Source organism: Vanellus vanellus, assembly GCF_965231255.1.
Source record: "Vanellus vanellus genome assembly, chromosome: 11".
NCBI lineage: Eukaryota > Metazoa > Chordata > Aves > Charadriiformes > Charadriidae > Vanellus > Vanellus vanellus.
Window position 1 is genome coordinate 6,641,762 of NC_138916.1, and position 23,611 is coordinate 6,665,372.

Below are 23,611 nucleotides of genomic sequence, written 5' to 3' on the forward strand. Positions count from 1 at the left end.
AACAAAGATCTTGCTGTATGCTTCATCACATGCTCCATCTCTGCACTGAGAATTGGAAGCCTGTATTGTAGTCAAGACTTTGTAGCTTACTTTCCTGATGATGTCAAGTTACCCAGTTTTCAAATGTGACTGATGATTTTTTTGAAGACAGAGAATACTGAGATGTAGGTATCTTGAAAGAGTGTTTTGGGTTTGTTTGGGGTTGGTTGGTTTTGTGGTTTTTTTAGAAGAAATTAAATCTCTTCAGCTTTCCTGTTAGTAATATATGCTTCTTCCTTATGTTCTGATCTTCACAATAGGATTGAACTAATCAGGCTCAGAGGAAGTAAACCACTTGGAGGACCTCTGAAGCATGCTATATATGTGGGGAGAAAAAAATAATCTTTCTCTGCTTTAGTCTGGCCTGGACTGCTTGTAACAGTAACACACTAGCTGGACTTCTACTGCCACATCCTGGAAAATTTTGTATTGAACTAAATGGAAAGTCAGTTGGAAAAACTCTCGTGTCTGAAAACACACAGTACCAGCACTGTCGTACAGTATTGTACCAGAGTAATTTGAGACCATATAGTCTGGAGTTTAAATTGGTGTTTTTCATAGGCAGAATAATCACCCTGATGAGACCTGTATCTACTTCACTGAAGTACTCAAGACAGTCACCTGAGAGAGTAAAGCATAGTCTTTGGGGATGCTGAACTTGAAGGTGGTCTGTTTACTGGCAGAGTAGCCAGCAGAAGATTTCTGTCTTTCTTGGGTATACATACGTACATTGCGCTTCCTGGGTCTTTCAACCAGCGTCAGGGGATCTGAATCCAACTTGTTGCATACATTGGGTGGGTGGAAGGACAGAGGAAAAGATGGCTCTCAAATCGCAAATATTCTATGTATTTTCTCACTGTATGATATCATCTTACAGTAAAATACTCTGTCCAAATGACTCAGAAAATACCTAGAGCTGAGTGGAAGGAGTGGTACTCCAGTCTAAACTCACCAGGTGACTTGCTTCGGATTATCCAGTGGGGATGGTTAATTAGATAGAAGTGGCACATGGTTTTGTGTACTAATGGGCTTTGGTTTAGGAATCTTACAGGCACGCAGATTTGTCCAAGGCTGCACTGCACATCTCCGTTTACTGTTTCTGTTAGCAATTTGGTCTGCGAACAGGAAAGGCTGTGTTTCGTGGTGTGGCTGTGTGCCAAACTGGGGCCACTTTGCTAGATAGAGCTGATGGTCAGAGACAAAAGAAAGAATGGTACGGTTTATCAGCACTTTTTTGACTTCCCATCTCCACAGCATAACACAGCCTGTCTCAAGAAGGCACAGTGGTTGCTGTCAGAGGAATCTGTTCAGGACAGTGTGACTGACCTCTACAGGATAGAGTCAAATGTAGCGAAAACTACAGAATTTTTTTAGTTAAAATTTGTCCTTCTTTTAGCAATTTGCATGTGAAAAGATCCTCCAGCGACATAAAGATCGGTTAGTCCTGTTTGTGAACCTGGCTTTCTGTTGGAGTTAGGGACTGAAACAAAAGTTTCTGGGGATCTTTACCAAGAAAACTTATTTGTTCATTTATTAGGAAACTGCTATGGCAATTTCGGGTGTTAGTCACTGCACCTTTCTGCCAGAGGTTTACATCTCTAAACTGAACTCAGGAGAGTGGGATTTGTGAATATTTCTCAGCTATTTATATGACAATCTGTGGTTTAGTTTAACCTGCCCATGGGAGGCGATACAAGATAAACTGTTAGCTTACAATGAAGCAGCTGAGAAGAGTTGAATTTCTATTCTGATGACCTCCTGTTTGAAGCTGTAATCCTCAGGAGAGGACAATAATAAACAGCTGATAAAATCTGGTAACTTCTAAAATGTTGCAGCTGTTTACTAAGTGAACTTACCTGTGAGTCCTCTTATTCCTAGCAGAGGTTACTTGAAATGTCATTTGGTTTTGTTAGCCTCCTACTGCTTAAACCAAGTATCTGCAGGCATAGAGTTTTAAAAGGCGATTGTGAGTAACTTCTGCTTTCTAGAACTATAGGCTTAAAAATTATTTATTTTTTTGTTTTACCTTTACAGCCTGCAAGATAGGGCACAAAAAGTGTGCTAACTTACTCATTGTTAATCTTCCACTTCCATCTACTTTTTAATTAAGTAGCCTGTAATCCAAAGTATTCACTTCAAATCTAAAACACTTCAGACTTTCACAGCAGATACTTCAACTTTCTGTGAATTAGCTTTCTGTAGTCAATTTCCTTCAGATCTAGCCAGAAAACTCCAGATTTTAGAAGACTGAGGTTCAGTGAGTAAACTTGGAATGTGTTAGGTTTTTTGCTGCAATAATATGTAGTAGCTCTTTGTATATATTCTTTGTTACAATAACCATGGCTTTGAGTGGATTTCTGGACGATACACATCAGGAGAACAGAGTTTGGTGGCTCTTAGCAGAATTCCATTTTCGCAGGTACCCGATGGTAGTTCTTGTATTTAAAAATTTGGCTATATACCAGGTAACCAAGAGTTGTGTGTTTTGTTAATGGCAGTGAGGACAGGATTACGTGATTTAACTTTGAGGTTGTTTTTCTTTTTCTTCTAGCATTCTCTCCCACCAAGTGCATATGCCACAGTTAAGGCCTACTCAAATTTTGATGCTGACCGGGATGCTGCAGCCCTGGAAACAGCCATCAAGACCAAAGGTGAGGAACATGGGCTGTGGTTTTGATTCTACATGTAAGGTAGAATGCTGGTGTGCCAAAAAGGAAAAAAAAAAAAAAAAAAAAAAAAAAGGTACCATGTCTCAAGACCGATGTTTTTAATATCCTTACTCTAGAATACTCTAGAATATTTTAGGAGGTGGTGGAATTTCTCAGACTTCACTGATGAAAACTTGAAAACTTGACAGAGATAGATTTTGAACTCTAAATGCTTGCTTTGAATATGCTTTTGAAGTTTGTAGTAGAGGTGTTGAGGTTATCACTGAAAATGTCCACTTTTTTCTCTTGACTCATCAGTACTTCAAATTCTACTACTTTTCTGCCACTGAGAATGAAATGTCAACTTCTGTGGCAGTGTTTTGGGACCAAGCTCTGAATCGTGGATTTCTACTGGATTATTGGATTGGACATTTCTTCTTCCTTTCAGCTCTCCAGGCAGCTGAATGGGAATGGTTTGAACATTTTTCTCCCGGGTTTTGAACTAAATGCTCGTGTATCTTATATTAATTTTGGGTCAAAGAAAGTCCTAGAAACTACAGAATCTAGTTTCTGAAATGATGTTGCAGTATTTCAGGAGCAGGGGAAGATGAGTCTCCTCTGCTTCTCTGACCCAGGCTCTTAGGTAGACTTCCACCTCCTTATATCAGTGTCAGGATCCACCACTTCCACTGGCTGACAGGAGACTGATGGGGCAGGGGAGAGATGCAGCTGCATGGGAAAGCCCGGTACACTGAAACAGTCAGGAGTACAGGGAGTATGAACTACAGCTCTGGAGTAATACCTTGGTGGTACTCCCAGGGCAGTGATCCTCCGTCCTTGTCCTACTCTGTAACAAAGAAAGGGTGTGCCATGCTTTCCAGACTTCTTCCAGGCCACAGAAGCAACAGCTGGGTGTAGCTGGAACTGCCAAGTCTTTCCCAATGTGTCAGGAGAGGGAGAAATTTAGAATCCAGCCAGTTTCTCATCAGAAAGAAATGCAGTCTTCCATCAGTGCCAACAAAGCACATGTTTGACTTGCTATAAAATGTTAAATATTGCCCCTCCCTAACAAGCATGAGGCTTTCTTTCACAAGATTTCTTAATTTAACTGGACAAATCCTTGTCTTCTCATTAAAGTAGGTTCAGTTCTGATTTTGAATTATTTCATGGTTTGTTTTTATTTTAAAAAATCCTCTTGTAAGAGAGGAGTAAATGTCATCATGTTTGGCAGAGTTTTGTCTAAACTTAATAATTTTTTACAGCTCTTGATTATAGGGCAAATCTAAACATGTCAAATATACTGTCAGACTTTCAGGGTGGGTACAAATTTACACATTATAACACTCAAGCTGTTAATTAATGCAAAAGGAAACTGCAATATCCTAGGCAATACAAAAGCTTTTCCAGTCAGGAAAGTCAGCCTCATGTAATGGTTTTAATACTGAATCTTCTATCGTAAAGACTCTCTCAAAGGAAGTATTCCTGGAGGAAATAAAGAACAAGAGTGTTAGGACCCTTTTTCCAGTTACTGTTTCCTTGCACTTCAGATTCTTGGTTGCAGGATATTTTCATCTGCTAATTCAGAAAATTGGCTAAAATGCAAAGTCTCTAAAATATATGTGGGGTTTTTTCCAAATGAAAATTCTGAATCATCCAGACAAGAATTATTTTTCTACAAACAGTGATGTAAACAGCTACACAGGGCAATTCTTCTGCAAGAAAATACTTTAAAATATTTCTGGGAAATATCTTTGTAGTTTTTGAGCTAAAAATATAACACTTAAAATGACCAAACAGTACGTACCCACAGCAGCTACCTGTTTCCTAGGAAATATCACTGGTTCTCTAGCAATTAGTTTGCATTGTATGCAGAAGGTAGAAATAAGCAATGTAAGTTATAGAACTGTAAAGAATGAATGACTCGTTCATCTTGTTTTAATACAGTAAGAGAGATGTGACATTTGCAAGCTCTCTTTGTGGTCAAGGTGGTCAGTTTCAAAAAAAAAAAATGGACATAAGACCCAAGGATTATAGGGGCTTTGCTCTATGCAGGATAATGGACTCCTGGTATCTGAAACACATGCCTTTTCTTTGTTTTGAAAATCTAGGTCTTTACATGCTCTTATGGGCCTGTATTTCACAATCATCAACGTAGTCTTTCAAATTATATTTTTTATAGCCGTACTACGGAAATTATATCCTATGGAGTCTTATCTTTGCGAAAAATCATTTGGGTATACCTTCTGTATTTTTATATAAACAATATGCAAGTACAGTATTTGTAGCCAGGGCGGGCAGTTTTGAAAAGTTACTATCTAATTAATTATCCAACTGTTTCCCAGTAATGCAAACTCCCTGAACCAGAGTCATGACTCTCCATTTTGGTGATCGTGTGTGTAAAATGGGTAAAACTTATTTTACTGGCTAAACAACAGCCGTATATTTGTTTTAGGGCAAAGATCTGGGGTAGAGTGTCTGACTGTTCTGCTCTAAATAATATCTAAATATTCCTGCATTCATTCACACTCTTCAGATTAACTTCTCAGAGGTTAGCCATCTATTTTGAGGTCTGTGGGAAACACTGTGATGTGTTTATTGGGGCTTAGATCTATCTGCAACAACCATACCACACACATATATTGCCCAGCCCTTTGGGCTTTGAGTGGAGTTGAATTAAATGCAGGGGGGGTTATATTTATCCAACAGCCTAGAAAGGGACATGTGCAAAAATGGCTCTAGACGATATACAACCAGTTTGTAGTTAGCAATAGTTCAACCTAGATGTCGCGTAATGCAAATAACTTGTTGCAGTTCTGGCTTGTTCCTTTTGTAATTGTCATTGCTGTGTCAGTTTCATTTTTAGGCTATTTAGTTTTTCTGTAGCAAGTTCATCTAGTGCCTTAGCATGTCCTTTGTAAATGTTGGCTTTTTGCTGAGGTTTTCTAATTTCTGTGTAACGCTCATTGTGTTCCATGTATAGTTTAGCTCAAGTATATGAGCCTAAATAGAAGAAACTAACTAGAGAAGTACTAACAGAGCATACATTAGTCTGCTTTTAATCCTTTATAGGAAAGGAGACTGCTGAAGTGTCTCTTTTCTGTTTCAGAGTTATTCCTTAGCATTGTGACTTTGTGTGTCTCATATACTTTGTTAAATAATTTTATTGTCAGACTAGGTTGTGAATAGTTAATTACTTGCAACCTAAACCACAACCTTTTATTGGGGTCTCGTGGTATACTTTTTTATTTCATGACTGGCAGAATTCAAACACAGGTTTGTTGTAGGAAAGTGCTTAGAACATACGTCTATAATAAATTCATTATATCCCCAAATTAGTAAATTATGAGGTGTAAACCATAACAGGGGTCTTCTGGAAGATTGAATTCATTGTTTATATAGTATATTCAACATACCTATACCTTTTAGCAGTTTTTAATGTTAGGAAGCAAAAGTTTAAAGGAAATCTGCTGACATCCTGGTGTGGGAGGATAGTGTCTGATGCCAAACTGCATCAGTTACATATTCAGAATGTTAATAGTACCAGTAAAGAAGTATCTCATTGCAACGTGGTTTGGGTTTCGTGAAATCTTGCTAAACAAAATAGCAGAACTGAAATTATGGTCTTATATTATCTAAATTTTTCCCTTTGACTCCAGTGGGATCAGTTTTATGCAAGGCACACTTGCAGACACTGCATCTCATAAGCTCAGTCACATAGTCCTAGGACTGTGTTGGTACCATATGCACGATGGTGTTGAGGTCTCACAAGGGCTAATCACGCACATCTCCCACGAGCAATTTGAAGCCTGCAATCCCATTTCGTTCATTCATGTAGACTGATGATCTCTGTAGTACCTAGATGCTGTTAGGACAGAAATAGCATCTGGTATTCTGTCCATGCTGTCTTTGAAAATGAAATTTAAGAGAACAGGCTTCTGGTAAATGAGCTGAATGAATGTATGCCAGGTCTTGCAAAATGAAAGTATGTTAGCTCTGTTCTCACCTCATCCTAGAAAGTTAAGTGACTGTCCGTATTGTCCATTTTGTTCAGAACAATGCTGTTGCTGTTGTTTTGGCCCATGGAAATTCAAATACCAAAAATTTAAAAACTCTAACTGATCATTTTGCTTATGTTAATTTCCTCTCTTTTGTTTGTTTTTTTTTTTTTTTTTTTTTTTTTAGCTGATTGAGCCATAATACTGTGGTCTTACCAATGCAACAGATTGCCTCTTTTAGAAGAAAAATTGTTATTAATCAGAGGCTTGGGTTTTTTGTTTGTTTGTTTGAAGATCTACTTCCCTCTCCCCCCATCAAATAAATTTCTATCTGCAAGAGATTTTCTTGGTTTTAAAAGAAACGGATAGCTACAATGTCTAATTTTCAGTTGCCCATTGATGGATTGATAAAATTTGCCCAGCCAGAATAAATTTGGAAATAAACTTTTGTTTCATGACCCTGAAACTTACAGAGATTTTAGTGAACAGCAAAGAAAAATGTTTGAGCTGCTCTCCTGCTCCACCCTGCCTCAGCAAATGTGAGTCAGCATCCTGTCCGTGCAGCACGATTCCCAAGTGTGAAGTACAAGCACTTATTTTCCACTAAATGCCAGAGCAATGAGTTAACTTCATATTTCCATCCACAAAGCATATGAATAAGAAACTTGGATAGAGTTATTTGTGGGCTTCTAATCTATCACAATTGTGATAAAACTTGCAAATGTCATTTGCTGGTTTTGAATGCCAAGGATAGTTTAAATTTAGAATTTATTAAAAAGCTTAAGACATTGGCTTATGCTGTGGCCCTGCAACAGCTGAAAGGCCCGATGTCTGTGCATCTGTCTGTGTGTGGCTGTTTCTGGACTGGGAGAATTTGTTTTCTTTTTTTATAAAATGGGAACACTTAATGTGCAGGAGTAGATTGTGGTTAAAGTGCGCAGTCAACATGTTTTCAAACCAAAATTTGTAACTAAGCCATATGATGCTTTCCAGGGCCTTTTGACTTTTGCAGGCCAAGCTTGTGTGAATAAGAGCACTGATGTAGGTCTGTCTCAGCATGAGCTAAGGACATGAGGCTATCAAGTACAGTATTTCATTGTGAAAAATGTGAAGATGGAGAAAGGAATTTTGGATTTGACTCATCATTTTAGATTCTGTAGCTAGGGACTGAAAGGTCTTTTGCAACCTTCACGCTTTATATGATTAATTTTATAATATCTGTTGCAGTGATTTGTTTCCAGTTGCTGTGAAGTTGCTTTGGGCAATAAGGAAAATAAATGTAGATGGATTCTGGTGGAGAACTGAGTCTTGCTTGTAGCTGCTGATCCAGTTCTTACTTTCTGTTTGTTTTTTTTTTTTTATCCAGAAATCATCATTTACACTGATGTGTATGCAAATGTGAAAGACACTATTCATAACACTTGTAGTAAATGGAGAGTCAAAACTCTGGGCTTGTCCTGACCTCTAGATTAGAGCCACCTATTTGCTTCAAAACCTGGCATGCAACTCACCAGAAAAAATAACTAGTTAAACGTTATCTTTCTGCCGCAGAAGAATATGCGCTGTATTAGATGTACAATATTTAGAAATAGTTTTGCCTCTTCTAAGCGTTAACCAGTCAGTCTGGAAATAGTCCAAAACAAGTCGTTGCACAGCGTAGCTGTAGCTTAGCTTGATATTTGAGCATAACAATGAGAGCTGTGCTAGCTGGCTCCTCTGTCCATCCATTTATGAGCCATGCTAGCTCTTCTGTTTGGAGGACTTATCTGGATGTTGCCTGGACATTACTTCCAGCTGTGCTGTTATTCTCCACCTGCGGTTGAATGGCATGTCAGACAGCTTTGGTTAACCGATAATGTACAGGAAATACAAATGAACGTTTTACCTTGGGGCTCAATTCAGCGATACAGACACAAGTGTGCATTGGAGAATTGGGGAAGGGGACTCAAATTCTTTCACTTCTATCTTTTTACAAAGCATTCAAAGAAAAAGCATTACAAAGCATTTGCAAAAAGCATTACAAAGCATTTACAAAGAAAAAGATTATAATTATCCTACAAAACCACAGTTGTGTTTGGTATTTTAATCAGCGTAAGAAAATTAAATTCAAAATGAGATTTTACTTGAGCAAGCTAGTGTGTCTTCACCCAGGCCTTTGGAAATTTCAACCACCTACCATTTGGTTAAGTACACCTTTTCAGTTCTGTTCAGATACATTCAGTGTCAGTGTGCCACATCCTTTTTCTTACCTGTTTCTGCAACTCTTTCCCCCCCTTCTCCCAGGCCTCCCCTCCCCCTCGGCTGTTCTGTTTCTGTTGCTAACAATTCTTTTCTTTTACCTTGTGGCAGAGGGGCTCGCATTTCTAAACATTTTCCGTTGAGTAATGGAGACTGGCTGCTTGCAAGAGCAGTTTCTATAAGCTTTCATAGTAAAAGAAAGGATTTAATATAGTTTTAATGCTTAGTTACGGGAATATAAACAACTTGTTTGGCTTTTTCTTCTATTGATGTGAATAAACAAAGCGTAGCTGTCCTTGCAAAGAGCTCTTTGAGAGATGTGAATGTTTGCAGGGCATAGTAACTGTACGTCCAGTGGGTTAGAGCCCTATCACAGGGTACAGAGATAAGTCAGGTGCTCCAGGTTCACCTCAAGAAGCTCAAGAGCCTCCAGTCCAACAAGGCTCTAGGATATCTTTCGAATTGCGAAGACCAAGCTGCAGATGAGAATTGTGATCAGAGCAAGAACTGTGCCAGTCCAATGAATGGAAGTTCAGGAGAATCCGGTTTGAAAGCAGCAAGCGAAGCGGGGAAAACAAGAGGGAATCTGAACACAAGTTAGTAGCAGTAGGCAGGAGCAAGTGGAAAAGTCTCAAGATGCTGCCTGCATTGGAAAGAACATAGACTAGCAAGTAGCTGTATCTAGGAAATAACATCTGGAAATCCTGCTTCCTCTACAATGTAAAAGTCCTATATGCATTGACCTGCACTGATGACCCCTACAGGAGCGAAGATGTGGTGTGCATTAGCTTCTATTGACAGCAAGAGTATCTAATTCTAGATGCGTGCTTTGGCTTTTAACTTACAATAAATCTTAATGAGCTCCTTGCATTCAGCCTTTAAGTGCATGGATTTGGAAGACTTCACTTAAAACTAAACCTTTACTGATACGTAATTCACTTACTTAAAAGTGAATACTATCCTCTAGGCATGCTAGTTAAAACTCAGCATGTATCTTCAAGTGATGATTTCAAAAAAAAGTAGTACGAACACAGTTCTTCCATTTGTCAAAAACCTGTTCTGTCTTCTGAGCCTCCAAGCTGCTGAGAGAATGAAATATACTGTTTTATTTTCCTGTTTTTATGTTTGGAGTGATAGTTAAGTGACTATGGGTTAAATAGAAAATGTAACTACTTTATTAAGAAGCTTTAATTGAAAATGCTCTACCGTAATGACAGGGCAGGCCGTAAGTACAGGTTCATGTCAGTTTTAAAGCCTGTGTTCTTGAGCAACTTTTTGCAGGATACCAAGTGAATGAATACAAGTAAACAGACACACAATGAAGCAGGAAACAGAAGTAGCAAAGCTGATCACAAACTAGACTTTGTTGAGGTGAATGCATGCCTGTGTACACAAAGATCTGCATCACATCAAAAATTTGGGCTGTAATTGGTTGCCCTTTCTCCAAGGCTGGGATGAGACATATGCTAACTAATGAGAGTTGTGGAGCTCTGCTCCAGACGGCACATATTCTGTTTTGGGTGTTGGAGGACATACTAATACAAAGAGAACAGTAGCAAGAAAGTTTCTTTAACTCTTTGTCTTATGTCTTTGTAGGTGTGGATGAGGTCACCATCATCAACATCCTGACAAACCGCAGCAATGAACAGAGGCAGGATATTGCTTTTGCCTATCAGAGGAGAACCAAAAAGGTAGAAAAATATGAAGAAATACCAAGTATTGAATGTTTTTCTTGTGGACAGTTAGATTTTTCAGGGCTTGTGTGTTTCACAGTTAACTGGGTGTAAACTGGAGATAAGTACTATTTGATTTGTCTTTTTATTGAAATTAAAGATGCATCTACTTTGTCCGTACAGTCACAGTTTAGGACTGGTGGGACTTCTAGATTTGTTGAGTGTGTGCAACTGGACTGAAAGCTGTTGGAGACGGCGGTTTCCTAGCACCTCCAGCCAGCCAGCCAGCTAGCCGTAGGATTCCTCGGTGAAATGTGCTAAATAGTAGTGAAAATCCATTGACGTGATATGCCTCAGTTTGAACGAAAAGGTGAAAGGGAGATGGCTTAGGGGATTGACCTTTTCATTTTTTTTTTAATTTTTTTTTAAGACAGGTCAGCATAAGTAAAGTATTCTATTTCTGTTCACAGAGCGAGCTTAAATGAGAAAAGACTGCAGTCGGTTGTGCTATGAATGCTGCAGATGTGGAACAAAGTGATATAATGAGTTGAACTACCACTAGATATTACCCTGTCAGAAATACCTTAGGTACTGATCTGTTGATGGAGAGAAATCTGTAACATATGTGCAGAATTCTGCATAATGAGTCTTGCTATCTGGAAGGCAAGAGCTCTTCTCTTGACTTTTGAAGTTTTGAGAATCTTACCATAACTGAAGTTCTATGCCCACGAAAAAGAGGAAACTTGTATAGAGTTAGAATTGTGATCAATGTATCTCTTTCAGGTTTGCCAGACCTCAAATGGTAGTTCTCCAATAGCAGCCCAGAATGCTCATCTGAAACCAAATGTAAATCTAGAGTTAAATTTTGGAAATTCACCAACCCTTGTGCATGGCTGATATAGGTACGCGCAGAAGCACACACAAGTTGGACGCATGCATGTGTGCACACATCTGCACCCTGGCAGTCACACCCTGCAGGCACTGCAATTGTGCATATAAGTGGACCCCAGCAGTAAAATGTGCCACTTAAAGTTAAATGTTTTGCATGACCACAAAAATGCACAGTCGAGACAATCTGCAACTTTTTTCATCTAATTGTTTCTCTTGCCTTTTTTCCTTGCTGTGCCCCAAGATCAAACTGAATTTATCACATTTAACGAGTGCCAAAGAACAAAACAGTCTGTAGAAACAATGGAAATTTGCTGTAGAAACCACTCAGTGAAATAAACAAGTGAATGGCAAGAGAGGAGGAAGTGGTATTGGAAAGACATGAAGGTATATATTCTGGGGACAGTATCTCATGATTTTCTTTGGCAACGGGTTGTTGCAGATTTCTTTGGCAATGTGTCGTGTTGTACTAGGCTGCTCGTTTTGTGTGTTGCAGGATTTCTCAAAATAGATCATTATAATTTTTAAAAGTCGCAGATCTACATCTATTTTTCACTCCTTTGAGTTGAGCTGTATCTAATGGAAACTACTGGTAATCTTGAGGAACAGTGTTTGATTTATGCAGTCTTTCCCCATCACCAGCGTTAACAGAGCCACTAGTGAATACTGGGGGTTCTGCATGTGTGTCTTTGTGTGTGTCTGGTCAGTCTGAACTGCTGCCGATAATCTCTGACTTTGAAATAGACTGCTAATATCCAAATGGTCATTTGGAACACTTAGTAAAACCTTTTCTCTTTGCTATTTATAAATTAATGATATCTGCCAGTTGTCTGCTTCCCGCTTCTCTCTTAGAGCGCTCCTAGCCAGAGCAGAGAGAACAGCGGAGTGGAGACCCTGCTTTCCTAGCTGGGGGGGAAGACTTTATTTCTCCAGAAGTCTGCTAATAGGAGGGCAGGTGCTTGGTTCAGTTTGAGATGTTTTGTTGCGGTTATTTTGGTAAATCCTACTGTAGTGATTTGTATTTTCTTCAGCCTTCACACCAAAGTGCAAAGATTACAGAAACTTCACTCAGTTAATTGGAATTCGTGGAATTGTCCTAAAATTTATTCTAAAGATATGCGGTATCTTTGCTGTTTCAGCTGATGTCTGAAAAACAGGTTTTCGCACAAATAAATGATGGAACATTATATCCAAAATTGAGTTATTGTACTAAAATGTTTCTTAGACTAAGGCAGCTAGATGCCCAAACCACCGTTCACTATTTTGGTCAATCCATGCAGTAAGTGCATACAGTATTAGCAAATATTAGTGCCCTGGATTAAATGGGTGACTCTGGAAATGAACTAAGTACCGTGGCTCTTTACCTCTTTGGCACAAACTTCTCTGCTGTTTTGCTGAGGACACTTTCTCTACCCCCTTTTCCCCTGCCGCTCAAGCTCACAAATTGTCGGTGTAGAAACCAGCAAGTGAAATGCAGCAATTCTCTTCTGAATGCTACAGACCTCACTTCAGCTTAGGGAATACATTGATCTGTGTAAACCCCAGTCTTTATCCCAGGGATTTCAACTTTGTAACTACTCTACAATGAAGCTGATATTAGTATTATTCAAGTTGCATCTGAAGCCCATAAAAGAGGACGTGTCTCTGACTTTATTTGCTATGGGTTTGCATGCATCCTGTGAAGTGAACGTTCTTTGTCTGACAATTAACAATATAGACTGTGGCTACACACTCCTGATAGTTTCCTTGAAGACAGGGATAATTCTTCTATGCTCAGGGACAATTTTTTCTCTTCAGCTAGATGTTTGGGAACTGGGCCTGTACAGTGGAATAACTGTGCTGTCAATTTTCTGATGTCTCAGCTAGTAAAGGGCTGGGATAATAGGAAAAACACAAATAATACAGTGCTACTGGGAAAACTGGGAGTATGATGGAGAAGCACTGACTGCAGGGAGTCACACTCGGATCCATCTGTGCTTATTAGCTCCAACAAAGTGTCAGTGCTTCAAGACTGGAGCGGAGCTGTTCAGATGTGTCTGCACCATGCTTCCCAGCACTTCGTCAGCCACCAGTGGATTTCTTCTTATTTTCAAAGGATGCGTAAAAAAAATTCCTTTGCCCTAATTTCTTTCTTAGGCTTTCACAAAAGAAAAGCTCTTCATGTTCTGTTTCCTTGTCAATTGTGTAAGAAAGACTGGTGCAGGCTTGGAGACTTAAAGCACTACAGGCTAAATTCTCTGGAGATCAGAAGTGAGCTATAATTTTTTTCTTCCATCATCCTTCCTTTTTTACAGGAACTTTCTGCAGCACTCAAATCTGCTCTGTCAGGTCATTTGGAGGCAGTGATCTTGGGCTTGCTGAAGACACCAGCACAGTATGACGCCTCTGAATTGAAAGCTGCCATGAAGGTAAATGATCTTTGAAATTTATGTACGTTAGTCTGATGTCACTGTCTCAAGAATGAGTATGGACTTCATATCCAAGGCCATAGTTTTCAAACATGTCCACTGATTATTTAGTACTACAGTTTAAGTATCCAGCTGCAAGGCATCTAAAATGAGAGAAATTCTGGAATCATGTGATTTAAAAATGTTAATTAAATCCTCTCTTTAAAGAAAAAATTTCAGGTCAGGAATAACTGATTTGCTGACTGCTCTTAAACACAATTTAGAGGTTCATAGTACAAAAAAACATGAGGAGAGCAGCTGTTAGCTGGAGCCATTAAATCGTCTGCTAGCATTTATGGACTTAAACAGTAGTTTCCAGTTACTGGGTCATATCAGTGATCTTGAAAGAACAACCTGTACCACACCTGCCTCTGTGTAGAACACAAGGAAGAGGAGGATGGGGCATCAAAAGCAGTCTTTGGAGAAACAGCGCAGCAGTGAGTCGCTGTGTTCAGTCCCCCACAATCACAGGCAAGCGTGGAATAGATCGGTAGTTTAGAAATATCTGCTCTGCAGGACACTGACACAAGATTTTGAGAGGTGCTCATGCCACTGCATTCAACTTTCTAAGCAAACTAAGGTTTGGGAATTTGTATGTATAGTCATCACTTAAATTCTGAATATTCTTGGAGAGGTTAATTTTTTAACATTTTAAAAATAATTAAAATTTCAAAAATAATTAAAAAACAAGTATTAAAATATGTCAGTTGAAATTCAGAACAAGACCAAAAACCGATTAATTTATTTCTCCAGACTACTAAAAAGGAGTTACACAAACAAACAAAACTACCCTCCTCCCTAAAAAACCCAAGCCCCCAAAACAAACCCAGTACAGAGATCGTAACTCTTTAATGATGGGCCAGATCCCTTTTTTTAGTAATCAGATGCTGCCCTCTTCTGGTTTAAGTAGAGGCTATCAATAATTTACTGTGAATCGCAGTAATTTGGTTTTAGGTTGTTTTGTTGTTTTTGTTTGTTTGATTTTAAATGTCTTATATCTGATATATTTCAGATGACCACATCCTTATATAGCATTTATGCTGTATTTGCATTCCAAAGGCCAAGCTGTTACCTCAGAGTAGCCACAAATGTAGAATATTCTATTCTCTCCATAGGTCAGCTATTCCCAACTCCCAAGCACCTAGTCTAATGATCCGAATTTGCCTGAGCTTAAGTTTGACTTGATACATAGAACATAATAAGCTATGACATGGGAATCAAAGTTGGGTAAAGCAAAGTTATCGTTGAGAAGTTAATTATTTTTCTGCTACACATTTTTATGAAATAATTTAAAAATATTTAGAAAATCTTAAATTTTGTTAGCCTTCATTTCTTTCCCAGATACCTATTAGAACCAGTCTGTGGAAAGCTTTCCTAATTCTCTTAGCTGTGAGCCATTTTTATAAAATCACTTGGGTTTAGTCCTCCCATTTTTATTTTTATCTTTTTTTACCTTAATAGAAGTACTTTTTCCAAGAGGACAGTTTTCCATATAATGACCTCAATTTTCCAAATGTGTAAGACGGAGAAGTTTTCCCAAAATGTTACCCAGCAGACTTCTCGTGGAGTCCTGTGCAAACCATGCCCATCTTTGCCACATACCAAATGACATTATGTTACAGATGGGCTTAGCAAACAGCATCCTAACAGGAGGCATAAAAGTGTTTTTCCTGTCTGCTGGTGATGCTGGAAGCTGAGGCTAATGAGATTAGCATGAACACAGTTCTTTGGTAGGTAAGAAACAAAACGGAATGAAAAAAATCACCAGTGAAGACTTTTTTTTTTTTTTTTTTTTTTTTTAAAAAAAAAGTTTATTTTCAAAATACTGAGGCATCTGGCTGCCAGATGGCTTTACCAGCTAGTAATCCACGCATCCTCAGGGTTTACTGGACAGAGAAGCATCTTCAGCTCATCCAAGTTGGTCTTCTGTTCTGAGCCTGTCCTTCAGAGTTTCCTGTCTTTCTCCAGGAACAAGAATATTGCAGTGGTGTTAGCAATTTTTTTTTTTTTTAATGGGCTGTTTATCTATATAAAGTAGGTTTAGAGCACATTGATCAAGCCATATTATTTTGGAGTGTCTGAGTTACTATAAGGTTTAATTGGTAGCTGATACATTTTGATGTGGTTTGTAATTTTGTTATAGTGCAAATACCTGTATTACTTTTTAAACAGTAGTAATGCAGCTTAGTTCAAAGTACTTATTCCGAACTGAATCATGTATGTGTTGCAGGGTCTGGGAACTGATGAAGACACACTCATTGAAATCATCTGCTCACGAACAAATCAGGAGCTTAGTGAAATTAACAGAGTCTACAGGGAAAGTAAGTTTACTTTGAAAGTTTCAGTGTACTATGTTTTCACACTAAGTTACCTGGATAAGTTGCCCTCAGTGTGAATTTGATTATTATTCTCTTACACGCCTGCTTTGATTCTCTGGCAGTTGGACATAAGATACTATCTTTTGCTGGTGTCTTGGATATTTGTGTGTGTCTATATAGCTTCATCTTGTTGCTTGGTAGCAAACAAATTGGAGAAAATTTACTATTTATATAAGTTGTGTCTAAATAGGGTTTGTTTGTAAGCAACATTCATTCTGTACGTAGTGACAGAATGAATGATCTTAGATTATGGATTCTAGTATCAGTTATGTGATAAGTAGGTGAATCTGAAATCTACTGAAGCATGCTTCTAAGCTTATTTGGTAGACCTGCCAGAAAAGACATTAAATAAAACTTCATAAAAGCATATGTTCTGTTTTTCAACTTTTCTAAAGCATGTTATCTGATTGAAGCTATAATTCTTAGTTGATAATAAGTAGATATAAGAGTGATCTAAGTTCCATCCTCAAAAAGTATTACTTACCCTTTAATATTCCCTATATTTTTATATTGGCCATTCTGGTTGGGTTTATCACAGTTCAGTAGCGCAGCTGTCTAGTGCCTGTTTGTTTACCTGAGCTTTAGAGTTAAGCTTCACCATAAATAGACTGAAATGTAGAAAATTGCTGTGTGCTCATGCTTCATAGCTGTCAAGCGATTCTGGTAAGGTGCTGGCTGAGTCAAAAAGCACAAGCAAAACCAATGTAGTCTTAATGGCCAGCATCGAAAAAAAAATACTATGTATCAGCAAAGAGAATGTTGCTGCTGTAGATTAGGTTGCTGTTGAAAAGAAGAGAGAATATGATTTTGTAGTATTATAGAGTATTACCACTTGGAAAGCAATGGAAATGTTTAGACATCAAACCAGAATCAAATGCAACATTCCTCTGTGTGTTATGATTTATCATAACAGCTTTTGTCTTTTGCATTAAACTTGTAATTGCAGTTGTCTAGTCATAAATCTACAACTAGAGAAGGCTTAAGTGCGGTGTTTATCAAACAAGCAAACATTCATTGGTAGCTAAGAATGATCTGACAGGCTATTGAACTTAAAACAATATTCCCTTCCTTGAAACAGTCCTAGGCTTTCCTGTTATCTTTCCATGACAGACTTCGATTGCATGGGAACTCTCATGACTAGCTGGTAGCAATGTTGTTTTTGTCATATGCAAACATGCATCCGTTTTCATTGTCTTCCACACGTGACTTAGATTGTAGCTGTTTGTTTGTGTGCATAAAACACACTAATTAGCAGCTGTCCTTCTTGTAAAGGAATATTTGTAGGACACCATTTACTGGAAAAGAATTTTTTGTTTTCTAGTGTACAAGACAGAGCTGGAAAAAGACATTATATCAGACACGTCTGGTGACTTCCGCAAGCTAATGGTTGCCCTGGCCAAGGTAGGTCTGTTCATATTTTTCCACTTTTCCTAATGTGCCTGCCCTTTGGTAACAAACTGATGGCTGCCAGTAAAACAATTGGATTTCTGATTCACTTTTAAATTTCGTTGTATTTTCACTGTCTTTTGGGGGGGGGAATATTCAAATGTTGAAGGGCAAAGTATTTTGACAGAAATGCAGCATTCATAGCAGCAGCTTCATAATGGGGATGCAGCACAGTGTTACTTATTTAGCAAATTCAGATTAAAAAAAATCAAAGAGAAAAGAATATGCATATAGCAAACTGCTTACTGTCTATTAAACCTCTTCTAAATACTGCTGTCCTTGTTTGAAGGGCAAAAGGTGTGAAGATACCTCTGTGATTGATTATGAGCTGATCGACCTAGATGCTAGGGTAAGTGCTGGTAATGACCATTAAATGTCTTAAGTTGATCAAGCTTTAGGCGATACTGAAAGTACAAATGCTATGGGAGTGAGAAGCATTTATGAAAGTAGGTGTCTATATTTCAGATTGTCTTGCACAGTAGTGTTTACATGCTGTCAAGTTATCTGCCACTTGGAATCCCAATACCTTCTGTTGTCAGTTTTCATGGGCTGCTTACCCCCTAGTACCTATACAGAAGGTCTCTGGTATGCCCTTGGGCATATTGAGAAAGAGAGTCTTTAACAAAAGGAAACACATACATTGTGAAGACTGGTTGCAACCAAGTAATTGTGTAAGATTGAGAGAAGTGTCAATGAACTTAGTGGCTGGTAATGCTTCTTTATTACATCTGTATCTGTCTTACTACATCTGTGTCTGTCGAGAGCAGTTCTGCTGAGGTAAACAGAGCTAAATACAGAGTAAAACCTGTAGGTAAAGGTAAATACAAAGTAATTAGTCTTAGTTTCAGATTAAATCCATAGATCTTGTCCTTAGGGGTCTGCCCAGCCATGTGTCCTTTTGTGTTGCTCCCACTGACACAGTTCCAGTAGTGCTTGTTTTCCAGTAAAGAAATTGTACATGTTTACAATGGCTTCTTGTGTAACTCCTGATTTTCGTGATTTTTGCTTTTCATTCTAACCCCAGGAGCTCTATGATGCTGGTGTGAAGAGAAAGGGAACTGACGTCCCCAAGTGGATCAACATTATGACTGAAAGAAGTGTCCCCCACTTGCAGAAAGGTACTAATTGAGACGCAAATGGTTTTTTGTCGTTTTTTTTTTTCCTACGAGAGAAAATTATACCAAAGCAGTAACTATTTTGTCCCAGATTTGATTGAAATGAATGTAAAAAGCACTTGTAAAACATAGGAAATCTCATAAATATTAATTCATGTCCAGGCTGTTAATTTAAAAAAAAAAATAGTTATTTGTGTGGATTTGTTAATCTCAGTTTGAATGTGCATAGAGCTCTTTTTTGCACAGGTGTAACAATGCTCAATTTTATGTCACCTACACTGAGAACAAAAATGTTACAAATCTAGAAAACATGGCTGCAGGAGACCTTGTGAACTCCTTTAGCTTTTCCCTCTGTCCTAGGGTAGCTTAGCTGTATCAGGTGTTTAAATCTGACAGCGAAGATTCTGAAAAGCAGCTCTAATATTGCTGTAAGAAGCACACGGGAAAGCCATTTGAAGACTTTTATTTTCAGGGCCTAAATCACTGTTTGAAAAAATACTGGTACAGGATTAAGATGGTATTTTACCAGATTATGGAGGTGTTCAAGGAAAACAAAAAGGCCGTAGCACAGGAACTTTACTATCAGCTGACAAACTTAGGCTGTACTTAAGATAAAGTTCTCAGAAAGACTTGGACAGGTATTTTTTAATCGTATGTCTCTGCATTGCGCTCTCTGTGGTTTTGATTTGGGTGGTTACTTTTACCAGTTCTTGGTCGTGTTTTGATTTCACCTGTTTTCCTTCTTGTGATAGTGTTTGACAGGTACAAGAGCTACAGCCCATATGATATGTTGGAGAGCATCAAGAAGGAGGTTAAAGGAGATTTGGAGAATGCTTTCCTTAATCTTGGTGAGTTACCCTGAAGTGAAGAGTATCTTTAGATAGGATCTTTTCATCGCTCTTGCAGTGTATTGTGATAAGGATAGAGCCCAGCGTCCTCTGCATTGCTGGATGAGAAATAAACTGGAAGTGCTGGCATTATTTGATCTACTAGTGTATTTTAGGATATTATGGGTGTCGAGAAGTAGCATAGTTTTGCCCTCTGCAAAATATAAACCTTGCTTTTCAGATGAAAATAAAAATGCATGTGTTTTGTGATTGGTTGTTAGTTCCACTTTTGTCTGATGCAGAGGCTTAATGTTTGTTTCCCCAAACAAACAAAAAGGTTGGAACTATAGCTGAACACATCAATATTCAATATAGACATAGGCTATATAGGTATTCAATGTAGACATAGGCTGGAGAGAGAACAGTGTGTGTGTGAGAGAAGACGGGCAGTGGAGGATGCTAGAGGCTAATAAAAGCCGATTTGGCACTGAATTCTCTGGAATGGGGAGGCAGGGTGTAAGGCTGGTACTGTGGCATGAGATGATGATGACAGGAATGTCACCAAGTTGAAGAGGAAATTCTTTAAGAGGAAAATCCATTTCAGACTAAGGATGAACTGAGAGCTCGGTAATGCAAATGGAGAATAAACAGAGCTCAACCTTGAAAGGGAGACTTCTCGTGGATTAGCATACAATGAGTGTTTTCAGAAAAGAGGTTGCTTATAGAAGTGAAAGAATGAATTGTGGTGTTCAATCAGAAGCTTAGCCAAACCACTTCTAAGTAACAACTCGGGTAAAAATAATTTCTCAGTGTCCCCATTTGGAGAAACCTTTGCTGAAAATCTTATTTTGACTACTTATCATGTCTTTAAAAATGGCTCCAAGATTTGCTGTTCTGCTATTTCATGTATGGGCAGCATGCTTAACTATTCTTATCTCTCTCTTCAGTCCAGTGCATTCAGAACAAGCAGCTATATTTTGCAGACAGACTGTATGATTCCATGAAGGTAGGGAAGACTGTTCGTTCTTTGTACTAATTTTTTTCTTGCCATTGTTTCATCAAATTTTGATTCCTTAGGTACTTTTATTCATATGGTGTGTGACAGGCATGTGAATAAATTAACAATGACTTAGTATTGTACAAAAGCATTCTTTAACAGTTACGAGCCTAGGTATCTATTCGGGTGCATCTGGTATAGGAAAATATAGGGAAGGGTCTCATTATAATGATCTGTAGTTAGATCAGTTGATTATGATTAGCAAAGTTAGACACATCTTTTGCAGGTAACCAAGAGCTGATAGCAGAAAAAGCTGTTTATTGAAGTGCCAAAATAAGACACTAAACACTTTCTCAAGAAAAGGAATGAAGGAGAAACGCCTGGTGACAGGCCTTAGCCAATACCAGGAAGACTTCCTGGTGAACCAGAACTGCTGCTTACAGTCGAAGTAGCTAGATTTGTGACTGGAAGTTGGTCGAACGCTGCTGATGGGAAAAATATGTTGATGCTCAAATTCCTGGATCATAATAATGACCTTAGTTAGAAGGTTTAATTCATTGTATCTTTTATTGCTACATCTCAGTTGCCTGTAGTTTGCTGTCTTACCGTTAGGTATGGTGGCCTTTTACGCATTTTGGCTATTACAGTTCTAAATGTTTATCTGCTTGTAGGGCAAGGGAACCCGCGACAAGGTTCTGATCAGGATTATGGTCTCCCGCTGCGAGGTTGACATGCTGAAAATTAAGAGTGAATTCAAGAGGAAATATGGAAAATCTCTTTACTATTTCATCCAGGTATGTTTTTTTAGCTTTCTTTTTATACCAGTTGTGTGGTCCTTTGCAGCAGTCTTCATTGGATTAATTGTGCCATGAGAATTCATGGGAGGTGGTTTAGAGGCTGCAATGAGAATAATAAGTTATTATCCATGCACTATTGGAAAAAAAACAGCTTTAACTTTACAGTCTACAGCTGGTACAACTCCTGGCAGCCACTTGACAGTACATGTAGGGTTTGTGCAATCAGCTGCTGTGTTAGGAAGGAAAATTCTGTTCACCTGTCCCTATCTTCAGACTAAAAGAAAAGAAAAAACAGAATTTCTTTGTGATTGCTGAATGAAAATAGAGCATCTAAATTGCTGCTCCCTTTCATTTCAGTGCCCGTTTTAGCTAGAGTGATTTTTGTCTGTATCTGTGACTGGGCAGGAACTATCAGTACGAGGTTTTATTTAACTTGGGACATAGGTAAAGAGCTTGTGTGTCTGTTTAAAAACCAGTCTTCTACCCACTCTCACAACAGCATTCTTCCTTGTGTAGAAGAAGTTGCGTCAAAATCTTAAGCCAAAATCTTTTCCTGAATATGTCAACTTCAGATTATAGGCAAATTTTCAAAATATTGAACTTGATGTGTGATTTTTTGCAGTGATCAGTGAGAAAGAACAGAATAGAGTCCTTCAGCTTTCCTTACTCTTGTTGCTCTCTTTCATACTACAATTCCTCTCCCTTCATGGCCTTGCATTTGTATGGCAAGAGTGATAAATTATTTCAATTCGCACATAAGTAAACCCCAGTCCAGATAGTCTCCTCCAGGCTGACAGGGCTTCAACTGCGAAACAGAGTCTGTCCCACAGGTTTAGAATATGATGCGTATACTTTCACATTTTGTGACTGTTTCCTCATATGCGTTTTGTATTTTTCTTCCCTCGCTTTACAGCAAGACACAAAAGGGGATTACCAGAGGGCGCTGCTGAACCTGTGTGGTGGAGAGGACTGAAAACTGTGATCAAGAACCCCAAATCCAGAGACATGCCTTTTTTGCTCTTCATTTACTGTAATCCTAGAAAAAAAATGACTCGCCTCGCTAACCTTGGCTTGCCTTTGTACCCGCCGGACCAGTGATGTAGTAGGCTTTCGGTGCTGCGCGCGCTCCCCTCGGCGGCCGCGCTCCGCCTGGCTCTGCCGAGGGTCCCTAACAGCCTATAGCCAGAGAAACTAACCTTACGCAGATAAACGAGGTTACAAGTGCTTGTGGCAGACTCTGCCTCGCTGTGCGATGTTTCTAATAAAACTGAAGTTTTACTTGAAGATGCGTCTCCTTCAGACCTTTAATTTGACAACTGTGTGAACAATTGATATGTATTTAGCCTTCGCCGTCCTTTTTCTGTGTTTTTTTCCTCCCAGGGTTCACTACTTGTGGCTGAAACCTTATCTTCCTCCCTTAAAGCCCTTGTTTAATGATTCAATTTCTCAGCAGAAGCAAAACCATTCTCTTGATTATCGTCTCGTCTGCTCCCCCCCCTAAGTGACACTAAAACCTTGCTCTGACTCTGTGTGAGGGGCAAACACTTTAGAATCCCTCTTAAACATTTAAACGTTTTCTGTGCCCGTGTGCGAGGGGCGAACAGTTTCGAACCCTCTTCAAGGTTTGAAACAGCCTGTCGGTACCATCAGCGGTGCTTCAGGAGCCCCGACCCTGGGCGCCGAGGAGCGGAGCCCCCGCTTCAGCGCGGAGGGAGTTTCCCGCCCTCCCGCGGCGCTGAGGGGACACCTGCGGTGCGGGGAAACGGAGGTGGCGCTGCGCTGCCCTCCCCTCCGCAGGGCGCTGGCCGGCCGCCGCGCCGCTCGGGGGCGGTGCGGGCTGGACTCCGGCTGTGAGGGGCCTTCGGACCGTCCTCAACACAGCGAAGAGCCGCTAACGGTGGCTGGAGGCGGTGGCTCTGCCCCCGCAGCCATGCTGGGCGCTCGGAGCTCCTGTTTCCCCCGTGTGGTGACAGGTATTTCAGTCGTTGGTTGTGGCCGCGGTGCAGTAAGCTCACCCGGTAGAATGCTCTTTTCTTGTCTCGCTGTAACATTATTTCCTACTACTGTGTGAAAGTCGTATCTAAATGTTAGGAAAAAGGTGTAAAGAGCAAAGCTTGCTCTCT

The 23,611-nt window shown here is 39.2% G+C and overlaps 1 protein-coding gene across 4 annotated transcripts in view; it reads left to right on the forward strand.

The window, feature by feature from the left end:
* Window positions 1-22,766, forward strand: part of LOC309676153 (annexin A2) — a 63,784-nt gene extending 41,018 nt beyond the window's left edge. For all 4 annotated transcript variants that reach the window (XM_082488640.1, XM_082488639.1, XM_082488638.1 and 1 more), the window contains 11 exons: window positions 2,591-2,690; window positions 10,517-10,611; window positions 13,776-13,889; window positions 16,159-16,249; window positions 17,628-17,707; window positions 18,042-18,101; window positions 18,777-18,870; window positions 19,620-19,715; window positions 20,642-20,700; window positions 21,363-21,485; window positions 22,402-22,766. In XM_082488640.1, the coding sequence (XP_082344766.1) occupies window positions 2,591-2,690; window positions 10,517-10,611; window positions 13,776-13,889; window positions 16,159-16,249; window positions 17,628-17,707; window positions 18,042-18,101; window positions 18,777-18,870; window positions 19,620-19,715; window positions 20,642-20,700; window positions 21,363-21,485; window positions 22,402-22,461 (972 nt within the window). In that variant the 3' untranslated portion in view covers window positions 22,462-22,766. The remainder of the gene's footprint in view (window positions 1-2,590; window positions 2,691-10,516; window positions 10,612-13,775; window positions 13,890-16,158; window positions 16,250-17,627; window positions 17,708-18,041; window positions 18,102-18,776; window positions 18,871-19,619; window positions 19,716-20,641; window positions 20,701-21,362; window positions 21,486-22,401) is intronic.
* Window positions 22,767-23,611: the final 845 nt, after the last annotated feature.